General features: G+C 34.6%; 1 protein-coding gene and 1 long non-coding RNA gene across 4 annotated transcripts; one reads left to right on the top strand and one right to left on the bottom strand.

Annotated features, from left to right (window-relative positions):
- Positions 1 to 142: 142 nt before the first annotated feature.
- Positions 143 to 11,269, top strand: LOC139807534 (synaptonemal complex protein 1-like). Of its 3 annotated transcripts, XM_071768598.1 has the most exons (17): positions 146 to 253; positions 1,272 to 1,350; positions 1,518 to 1,564; positions 2,867 to 3,031; positions 3,846 to 3,913; positions 4,146 to 4,219; positions 4,596 to 4,654; positions 4,812 to 4,881; positions 5,505 to 5,578; positions 5,754 to 5,862; positions 6,437 to 6,531; positions 6,666 to 6,850; positions 7,781 to 7,848; positions 8,663 to 8,724; positions 9,794 to 9,898; positions 10,798 to 10,901; positions 11,127 to 11,269. In XM_071768598.1, the coding sequence occupies exons 1-17, from the start codon at positions 146 to 148 to the stop codon at positions 11,260 to 11,262; spliced, it is 1,608 nt and encodes a 535-aa protein (XP_071624699.1). In that variant the 3' UTR covers positions 11,263 to 11,269. The 3 variants fall into 3 exon arrangements, with proteins under 3 accessions (XP_071624701.1, XP_071624699.1, XP_071624700.1); XM_071768600.1 differs by lacking the exon at positions 1,518 to 1,564 and having other exon boundaries at positions 143 to 253; XM_071768599.1 differs by having other exon boundaries at positions 10,798 to 11,250.
- Positions 2,179 to 2,901, bottom strand: LOC139807544 (uncharacterized). Its single transcript, XR_011730604.1, has 2 exons — positions 2,775 to 2,901; positions 2,179 to 2,546 (listed from the first exon to the last, which is right to left on the bottom strand). It is a non-coding gene; the product is annotated as an uncharacterized lncRNA (long non-coding RNA).
- Positions 11,270 to 11,392: the final 123 nt, after the last annotated feature.

Raw genomic sequence — 11,392 nt, 5'->3', positions numbered from 1 at the left:
CATGATGGGGCCGCGCATAGCCTCCCTTCCCGCCTCCGTCGCGCGCCGCCCTTTCCCGCCTTTTCCCTCAACGGCTGTCGAGCTGTGCCGTTAGCGTGCCAGTCATGAGGTGCTGGCTCTGAAGCCTGACCTTCCTTCCGTGGCCATGGAAAAAGAAAAACCGTTTAAATTGTTCGTGCCGCCGCGCCTGAGCGGTGGTCAGGTGTCTGCAGTTAAACCCCAGACAAGCACTCGGGCAACGGGGCTGTGTCAGGTAAACGGTGCGGCCGCATGCCTGGAGGCGACGGCTGACGAGAGGGCGGCGGGGCGGGAGGCCTGGAAAAGCGCAGGGCCCTTCCAGGGGGAATCGGTGTGTGTAGGGGGGCACCCTCCCGGGTGATCCTGAGGTCCTGAACTTCCTTCAGATGCTTGACAGTGCCCTGAACTAATTATTTTGCAAACATAAAATCAGCATCTGGGGTGAAATCTTTAATTTTCAATTTCAAGGGCTATGTTTTTTTTCCCCTGCCAAAAGTGAGGAGATTCATCTTAAGCATCTGCAGTGTATTTTAACTGTACACTACTGATTATAAATACTGTTTGATGGGGGTAATTCAGTAAGTGGGAAGTACACCACTGGTACCCTTGCTGGCCTTGATTTATTTGTCTCACCAGTTAAAGTGTGTAGTGAAAACGTTCTGTTGTTACGACCAGAGTTACGTGAATTCAACAAGGTCTTTTTTTGTGTTGAGGATCTTTATAAAATATGCTTTGATTCAAATGCGATATTCTGACAGATGAATGACACTATTTACTGTACCATTTACTGTGACTCTTAAAACACCTTGTAAAGCAAAATATTTGTGCTACAGCATAATCAGATGTGTTTTAGAAGTACTGTGGGGAATAAAAAGTATAAAGTACTAGACTTGAAAAAAATAATTTTGGTTAATGTGTCCTTTACTACGCAAATATGTACAGGTGTGTGATAGCTTGTAAATTCTTGTCACTCGAAGCTTCCATTTTGGCCATAGTCTAGTCTATACAGAAAAATACAGAAGACCAATAGTTTGAAAAGCTGTGGTGAAGTGAGAATTGAACAGGAGAGTTCCAAAGTAATTATCAATAGCCTGGGTTCTGAAAACTGTAGGTCACTCATTTATTAACGGAAAATTTTGGTTTTACATTAGATGTACTTTTTTTTTTTTTTTTTTTTTTTTTTTTTTTTTTTTTTTTAATATATAATCCTTTGAGAATCTGCCCTTAAGAAACTAATCTTTAAATCTGTTTAGGGTTTTAACAAATGTCCAGATGATGATTTTAATTTGCCATTTGTAATGGCATCGAACCATGGTGAAATCACTGATTCAGGTAAGACTAAAATAATCAATTACATTGCACCTTCTTTTATATTTAAAAAAAACTGTCAGTGTTTTTTCAAGGGCAGTTCAACAATGTCATAGCTGTAAAATTGATAAGTACAATCCCACTGCTACATTTTCAGAAAAAACTTTGATCAAAATCTCTTCATATTTCAGATGCAATTTCACAGCAAGTAAAACTTTGCTCTGAGGTAGATGAAGAGGTCAGCTAAGTATAAAGTCTGTTTATCTAATTTCTTATACCCTCTTAAAATGTTCCCAAAACAGTGCCTAAAGCAATATTCACTTGATTCAGGGTTAAGGGAGATAGTCAAAGGGGAAAATGATTTTCTGTCTCGCATATGAAGCTGAATCACTTAGAGGAGGTATTTGTCATTCAGTGAATAGGGCTGGAGAGAAACCTTTAGATATTAAGGTGATTTCAAAGTTTTGTTTTTCAGTTTTTAAAAGTGTCTGGAGAGTGTGAGGGTTTTAATCAGAGTAAGAGCTAGGCACTTAAATTTTGTGAGGCTGGTTCTGAATAGTTTGTTGAAAGGCAGGAGGGCTGTAGTCAGACTGTTGTTTGCAAAATCAAAGCAAAGTGTCCCAATTGCTTTATCTGGCTTTGTTTCATCTGTATAACAAGTAGTTTAGTGGAGTGGTTTCCTCAAGTGTTTAATTTTTCTCATTGTGTCTTTGCTGATGTTTTTCTGCTTTAATATAGCTCGGTGAAGTTGAATTTCTGTGGTAGTTCCCCATGCTTCCCAGGTACAAAATGCTGTTTTGTGCAAGAAAATGGAGCATGGTTCTTGCTATCCTGCCAATGTTTTTCATATGCTCAAGGAGTAAGCTTGTTTTAGACTTAGCAGATATTAAGAACAATCAGGACTGTAATAATAGCATGATATGCAGTCAAAACAAGGATAGTGCTAGGTGACATCATACCTAAAACAAACTGCAGAACTGCTGTACAACTTTTACCTATGTAAGCCACTGATCAAATGCAGCTTCTACATTGATTTAGAGATGTTCTAACAGCACTGGACTGGAAGTTTGGTTGGTTTTCCTTCCTGCTTTGTGTATGAGTTAACTGCAAAACTGTATTGCAGGTAGTCTTGGACCAGATCTTTCAAGCTACTTTTACTTAATTCAGCAGTATTTTTCAAAATAGGTGGAGGGAAATGTGAGTGAAAAAACGGAAGGAATCTCGCATCTACTGATAATTCCAGCAAAACTTTTATTGGCTTTTGGTGGAGTGTAGGTGTCCATATCTTTAAGTCTATCTGGTGATGTCAATGTATTGGAAGGCAGTGTGATACTTTTCACTTGTGTGTGTGTCTCTTACTTGTTCTGTAATGTCTGTTGATAGACACACAGTAGATGTGCACGAAGATTTAAACATTAGTTTCGGATTGTATGTATATATCTCGCCACCTCTGATAAAATTTCTTCTTACAATATTTTAAAGAGAAATATTTTATCTGAAACATAAATTCAAGATTAAATTATGAACCCTGTTTTAATAGACTGTAGAAACAATGAATGAGTTGTATTCAAAGCTCTACAAAGAGGCTGAGAAGATCAAGCTGTGGAAGCTAACTGTAGAGTCAGAATTAAAGCAGAAAGAAAGAAAACTGCAAGAAAATGGAAAGATTATTGAAGCCCAGCGTAAAGCCATTCAAGAGCTGCAGGCCAGTATTGTAAAATGTAGCTTGAATGTGTAAAATAGAACAAAAGTCCTTGATGTAATATGAAGACACTATTTCTACAATTAATTATTAAAGATTGCAGCCGAGGTTGAAGAAATATTGAACTGTTAATGTGATGACTTCAAAGAAGCCATTTGGCCAGATACCTGTTGCCTGTGGCTCTACTGCTGTTAAAAGAAAAAAGTAATGTTTTGTATTTAAAATTTTTTTTCCTCTTTTTAACAATTTACATTTCATCTTTTTATTGTTTACATACTGTGGTTACTCAGAAATCTGTTCCAGACTGAATAACCTTTCATCCTCCTGGTATGTGGTATGCTCATGCCTATTTCTGTAGTCAAAACATACAGGAAGTTCACTCTGTTTTATCCCAGTTTCTTATCTTGCTGGTAGTGATGGGCAGCTTTGACTGGAATACGTACCTTAAACAATTTATTAGTTCTTCATTTTTGATTTTGTTTGTTTTCACTGGCTTTATTAACCTGGCTTTATAACATCTTTCATTGTTTGACTTTTGCATTGAGAAAATGGTTATTCTGAGAAGAGGTGTGTATCTGTAGTGTGTGATTGTATGTTTGAATAGCATGGCTGACAGTATTGCAGTTGCTGGTAAGTTACTGTTTATTATGTCTTTCATACAAACTGTAAAATAGATGTCTCAGAATGTAATATCAGATAAAAAATTATTTCTGTCTTTGAATGCAGAAAATTACTTTTTCATGTGAGATTTGAAAAGCAGAAATGTATTTTTAGTATATATTTCAATAACAATGTTTTTTGTTCCCTATGGAATTAGTTTGAAAATGAAAAACTAAGTTTAAAACTGGAGGATGAAATTTGTGAAAATAAAGATCTCTTAAAGGAGTAAGTAATACAGTCAGTATTTTTGTGAAAATACTTAGGTTTTGTGCTGAGAACTATTTTAGTATGGGAAGTTATGTATAGCTGTTAAGTTGTAAAGGTAATTGGGGTGTTCATGTCTGTTACTACTTAAGTAGGCAAAGTACCATGCATTCCTGTTGGCAATGTATTGTCTTTTTTGTTTGTTTGGGTTTTGGTGGGTTGTTTTGTTTTGTTTTGTTTTTTTTTTTTTTAGAAACAGTGCTTCAAGGCATCTGTGTAATCTGCTCAAGGAGACCTGTAGTCACTTCACAGAGAAGTCTACCAAATGTAAGTTCTTTTTAAATTTTGGTCTATGAAAATAAACATACTTCTAAATTCTTAATTCTTGGAGGAAATAAGCTGTCATTTTTTTCCAAGTACGTTCTCTGGCTGATAGAAACTGTATGTGACTGCATCTGAGTGAAATTAGAAGTGAAGCCAAAGGTTCAATGCAGTATACGTTTCCTACACATTATATAACTGCTGGCACCCTCTTTCTTAATTATTTTTCTAAATAAGAAAAGAGCCTATGTCATTCGGGTTAATTGCCGGGCCAGTGTTAAACCATGACAGATAATTACATTTTTATTTTATTATGATTAAGCATGACAGCTGACATTCTTTTTCAAAAGGCAAACTTTATGGTACATTCTTGCTTTGACAGATGAGCATGAAAGAGAAGAAACAAGACAACTATATGTTGAACTTAATAACAGTGTTGAAGTAAGTGATCTAAGTTACATAGATACATTGAGATACAAGTTATGTGCATGTGTTGAGATATGAACAAGCTTGTAGTTCTGTTTGTTTACAGTCCATAAAAGTAATTCTTAATTGCCCAGAGTACTTATTTTTATATGAACTTGTATTTTATTTTTAGAGAATGATAATGGCATTTGAAGAACTTCGTGTGCAAGCAGAGAACACCAGACTGGAAATGTGTTTCAGATGTGAGAATTCTGTTTATTGTGTTTATGCTGTAGGCTTAACAATTTTGTACTTTGTAGATTTTATTGCATGTAGTTTTGGTCTAGAAAAATACATAGTTCTATGATGGGGAACTGTTCACACTGACAGCCTAGACCCTCTTTTGTTCATGCTGCCTGCTTATAAGTGTCTGGGCTCTGATACTGTTTTTCCACTGAGTTAGATGAGGATCTTGATTTTTTTCAGTCACTTAAGGTCTAAGTTTTGTCTGTGAAGTGTAGTTTAGAGATCACTACCTATTTTGTGTAGTTAGTTTACATAAGTGATAATGCACCAGTGTATAGTTACAGAATTTTTAATTACATATTTCTTTGTTTATGCTACTATGTGCATGGTTTTTTTACATGTGCCTTTCTGATACTTTTTAATAGCAGACAATTAATACTTGGAATAACGAACCAATTCTCTGGAAAGCTGGTGCAAAAATTAGTCTGATTAGAAAATAATTTCCAACATGACCCCAACAATTACTCTTTAAGAAGCAAATCATACAGCTGTACAATTATAAGCAATCTTAAAATGAATATTTAACCTGAAATATAGTTTAGCTAGTATATTAACAATGGATATTACTGTATCTCAAAAGTAAAAGAAGAAGCAGAAAAAATGGACAAGTTTGAAAAAGAATGCAAACTGGAAGTCAGCATGAAGGAAAAGCAGGTTTGATCAGTTTTACAATCTAATATGTACAGCTTTATTTGTGAAGCACATCTTGCAAATATTTCAACTCTTGCTTTCATGGCTTACTGCTATATTAAATGAAAATAACAATGCACAAATGAAAATCAGAATACGTCCTTTTTTTCTAGACTTCATTATGATACTGTTTTGTTAGATTTCAGTTCTTACCATACAGAATGATGAAAAAGATGATATAATACAAGACATCAAGACTCGGCTGCATGAATCCAGAAATAAGATAGCTGACTTAGAAGAAGCAAGAAGTAAGAGGTCTCTCTGCTTTGTTAAAATGTAACTAGTGATAAAGGTATGGGAAACAGGATCATCAAAATTTTACCCTGTCACTATCCAGCAGTAGAATTTTGGGGCCTTCTAGGCCACATTTCAATTTGGAACACAAGATACTGATGTAGGATCAGGAGGGGTAGTGTAATGTGTGTATATGTAAAATTTAGGCCCTTATTTTAGACCAAAGGTTTTCTTTGGGTTTAGGCTGCAGCTTCATTGTGAGGGGTTTTTCTTTTACTCTTCAATAAATGCCAGAGTGAAAATGTGGAGGTGTCATATATACCCTGTTACTTCTTTTCTGAAACAGAACTAAATTTTATCAGGACACTGCATAACCCTGCCTATATTATGGAGTTTTTACCCATTTCAGTTGGACTTGGGTAGTATATCTGGCACAATAATAAATAATCTTGGAGACTTTTTCCTTAAAAATGACATAAATACATCATATAAGTTAAATTGTAGGAATGTATACATCTGTAAATTAGAAATGCAAGCATTTCTTAGTCAATATTTTTCTTAAGTGTAAGCAAATATGTTTTTGCTTAGGACATGAAGGAGAAATGTTGAAAGAATCCAAGATCAATCAAGAATACTTGAGGTCAGAACTGGAAGATGCCAAACTTTCATTGCAAAAAAAAGAGGTATGGGTTGCTTATTTTCTAGCATAAATGCATTAGACAAGTAATTGCATAAATTGTTACTGATACTGAAGATACGCAACAATTTTATCTATTTGTTGCAAAACATGTTTAGAAATTATGTAACTTTTTTATAGGTTACTCAAAAGGTCTTAGAAACTGAATTGCAGAACTCGGTGAAAGCATTAACTCAGGTCACTGAAGAAAAAGAAGCACATGTGGAAGAATGTAAAAAAATTAAGTTGTTGCATGCATCTGTCAGAGAGGAGCTTGAGGCTTCTATTTCCAATTTGAAAAGCTTGCTACAAAAAGAGCAAACTAGGTAAATTAAGCAATTTAAATTCAAAGAATGGTTTTATAAAAAAAATACTAGATTACTTAGCTGCTGGGAATAACTTCTAAACTTCATATGTGATCTGGTGTAATTACATATATATTTTTTAATCACTAATCACTTCTAAAAAGTGTTTTATCTGTCTGGTAATATGAGTTCTTTGCACTTGAAGGAAGGTTATGCTGTTTGATTTTGTGCAAATAGATACATCTCAACTTGGAGCACAGTAGTCTCATTTAGTACTTGACTGTTAATTTTTAGTAGAACACCTAGTGAGGGAGATGTACTTTTGTAAGTGATAATAGTCTTGTTTATTGCTAGTGGCTATTATTACTGTACTATGGGTTTTCTGTAGTTTTGAAAAGTAGTTTTCAAAGAACCTGATAGCAATGAAAATCAACATTTCTAAAAATTAGAACAGAGCAATAGAAATGTATTTTAGAAATGCAGAGTTTTTCATAAAACAGTGATTTTTGGTACATGGCATTAAGGTGCTTTGTAAGTAGTTGCAATTTATGACAAATACAAGAAGAAAGGGATAGGAAACTGAATTTTTTTTTTGATGCATTAGTCAATATGCAGAGAATTTAGTGTAATTTTTTTTACTTGTGCTAGTTGATGTTCATCTATAAGAAAGCAAATTCAACCCCCCCACCCCACTCCTCTGACTATCATAATTCTTGAGAAATACACATTTACATATATATACAATTATTTACATTTATGTCTGGTGTTCCAAAGTTATAAAAGTGAAATTTTATACATGCTGCAAGCAGATATATCTCTGCCTGTTAAAAAGCAAATGTTCTTAAAATGCTTGCGGTTAGATTTTGCCTTATTGTCCTTTTAAGTTTCAAATACAGTGCTTTGTACTATACAACTTTTTTTTTTTTTTTTTTTAAATTACCATTTTCTTAGATTGGAGAAATATGAAGATGAGTCAAAGCTACTTGCCTTGGAGCTCAGAAATAAGTCTGCTGAACTGGGTAAGATCTAGAGAGAAAATGAGCTAGGAAGTAATAAAAATATTTTCTGAAAATCAGACTATTGCTGTTGCTTGGAAAAATGGCTTTACAGTACCCTGTAATTGTCAGGAATGCTCACATTTATTTTCACTCATTTTACTCCCTTTTCTTTGGTGGTCATTGCAACAGTCAAACACCAGTGCTGTGCAGAGCTCTGGTAGTAAGACCGTACATGCGTGGATTCTCCTGAGTCATTTTAGTTTCTTCGCACTCTTCTAGATGAGACTGATAGCACTGCAGACCTGTTTGTGAGTTGAGTCAGAACAGTAGATTCCAGGAACGACTTCTTAGCTAGCAGCAGAGGAAAAACACTTCCATTAAGTTTTGCTTCCAACCACAGTTGCCATGTTGGCTGTAGAATCACACTGATAAGGGTTAGCTTTAAATATTTTTTTGATATCCTGTGATTTCTAGTTATGTGCTTCTTACCCCCTAGAGCAGGAGATCCATTTTTAGCTTGGTTTTCCCTGCGTGCAGCAAATGTCTCTAGTTGCACGTATGATGGATGAGAAATACAGTTTGATCTTGTATGAATTGAGGGCATCTAAAGGTAAGTGTACAGAAGTTTACTGCTAATGCCTTTCTAGAACAAGGTGAGATGTGGCCTGTGAGAATTCTACATTTTGATTGTAATAATTTAGGTTATAATTTAGCTTTACAATTTCTGAACTTAATCCAACAAGTTTTGAAAATTTGGTATTGCACAAGAATAAATGCCCGTGTGTGCTAAATATCTAAAATTATTTCTATTCAATTAATTTTTCATGCATTGTAGAAGAGATGAATAAACTAAAATGTGACAAAGAAATGCAACTTGAAGAGATGTCAGAAACACTGGTAAATATTTATTTTATTAGTCTCATGGCTTTTACTCTTCATCTGAAGTCCTTTTTGCTTTTTCAATATGTTAAATACCATATATAAGCATTGTTTAATCTGCCTTAATGTTGCTACTAAACTCTTATCCATCCATTAGACAATTTCAGTTTTTGTTTACTGTTTTGAAGGACTTGATTCTTTCTGCTGTTTTTTTTTGTTCTGCTTTGTTTTGGTTTTCATAGTCAGCAATTCTGGTAAATTCCTTCTTCATTCACACCTGTTCAATTGCCACACCCATTTTTACTTATGTCTAGCAATCACTTTCATCATTCTGAAAAGTATTGTTTCTGAAAAATACTTTTTTGATGAAAATTAACTCAAGCCTTATGAACACCATCCATATCAGATTTAAGGCTGAGGAATTGTCTACTTTTTGACAGTAATGATAATTCCTTAGTTGACTAGCTGTCTTCCTAATAATCTTATAATGAAATGTTGTAAAGGCTTACCTTATTAGTGCTTAAATGATAACCAGACTTCCAACACCACCCAGAAAAGGCAGTAGAATTTGTGAAAGATTGTGTGGGAAAATGAGGAAACTAACAAGCAATTTCATAGATCTATTACTTCACAAATCTTACTATTTTGCTGTTCGTAGGGTATTAGTTACAGTGAGGTGTCCTCCATGCTGCAGCATTTATAAGGCATTGTGTGCTGTGTTGATGCATGTTCCTTTTCAGAGAAAACATTTTAAGAGCCTGCAGAAAGGTCTTTTGGGTTGTAACATCCTGTTCCTTGTATTTCCATTGCACTGGCTGTGTTTTTCTTACTTAAAATGAGCTTTCCTGAACTAATTACCTCTGGCTTCGTTGAACCCTACTAAACCGGCTTATTTTCTATTATAGGAGTCTTAAGCTATATGAATATAGGATTATTTTAGTTCTGATCTTTATAAATACAAGTCTAACAAGCAACTGAATCAGCTAAAGTAAGATAGTGTGAAACCAGGTTTGCATTTTGCCATTTATGTTTGTTCCTTGTATACACTGAATTTTCTAAACTGAGTTTCACAAATGTTCTTAAACAGGGGAAAGTTGAAGGACTTTTAACAAAGAAGAAAGATCTTGAGGCTTCTGTGGAAAGTTTGCGGGAGAGAGAAGAAGAAATGAAAAATGTTCTCCAAATCAGAGAGGTCTGAATGAATGGTGATAGAAACATGTTTTAATAGATAGGTTGTGTAAATATACACAATAAGACCATAAGAAGTATCACAGACTAGTGCTTCACTGGGTGCACTGCTCTGCTCATGATGATGACAGCAGAAGACTGTTATCTATGCTCCATTGCCCTTGTATTTCTACAGTAGCTGTATTAAGTATGTTTGAGGACTTGTTAGTTGCCTTTGCTCTCACTTTATGGACTTGTTCATGTTCACTCGTCTCATTCTCCTGAGCCTCCTCATACTCTTTCCCTCCATAGCCTTTGTGATAAGAAATTCCAGAAGTTCATTATGTGCTGAGCTTAAAAACTAATCCCCTAACTCCTCCCCCTTTTCCCCGTCAGCTGCTTGCCAGTGCCTGTGGTGTCGATGTGTCACCAGTCATTTGGAGAAAATTTCATTCAAAGCATTTATATATTACAAACCACATTGCGTACAAGGCTTGCCTAATTCTGCAATGGCAGTAAATATTTGAGGAAGAGTTTTGCTTTGTTGTTTGGGAAGCATCAAAAATATGTGCTTATTCTATCACATTGTACTGGAATTCTGTGACTATTTTTTTTAAAATGTGTTTTAGTTAAATGAATGCAAAAGCTTATGATGTCAGAAGCAAATGTATTTAAAATAATGTTCAAGGGAAGCTAATTTTGACAGTAATTTCGCAGACTGGCTAAACTTAAAATGGGGGACACATTTAGCATTTGTAGTAGAGGTCTCAGCTGTTTCAATATCACACCAGAGATATAAAGTTGTAATTTATGGCATATATATTTTTATTTCATACTAAAACTTTGTGTTAGTTCATTTCTGATCATTTTGACAGCTTGTATTTTACACATGTATACTAAAACCACTTTAATTTTCTTCTGCAGAAAGAAATAAGTGATTTGAAAGTACAGCTGAGTAGTACAGTTGAAAAGGAACAAAGTTACATAAAAGAGCTTACAACGCTGAATACAGATCTGGAACGAGAGGCGTATGAAAATGTTTAAAGTTTTTGAAAACAGTATTTATTCTTATTGTGTAGAAGTTTATACAATTGTTTTCTAATGAAAATTTTGAACCTATGCACAGTCTAATATCAGTTATGTACCTATATTTATAAATTGCATTTTCTATATTTATTATGTATATAGTTCTTACATATCTCTGTGACCTCATTAACATGAAGAGAAAGTTTGATTCAATTGTTTTAAATTAGGCAAAAGAATGGACAACTAACAGTGTATATTGATAAGCTTTTATTAGAGAAAGAACAAATAGCACAAGAGAAGAGTGGTATGGTTACACAACTCGAGAAACTGCAAGCAAGTAATGAGGCAAGTTATAAACTTTGAGCTGTTTTTATGGGGCAATGTTAAATTATAAATGTAAATCATATGGTAAATTGCAACACAAAATGGTTCTGGAGAGTATCTGAACTCATTTTTGTGTTTAAAATGCAAAGGATATACAGTTACCCTTGAG

Source organism: Heliangelus exortis, chromosome 25 (genome assembly GCF_036169615.1).
Source record: "Heliangelus exortis chromosome 25, bHelExo1.hap1, whole genome shotgun sequence".
Lineage (NCBI taxonomy): Eukaryota > Metazoa > Chordata > Aves > Apodiformes > Trochilidae > Heliangelus > Heliangelus exortis.
The sequence above is the reverse complement of the archived record's forward strand: the minus strand, read 5'-3'. Positions and strand labels throughout refer to the sequence as shown.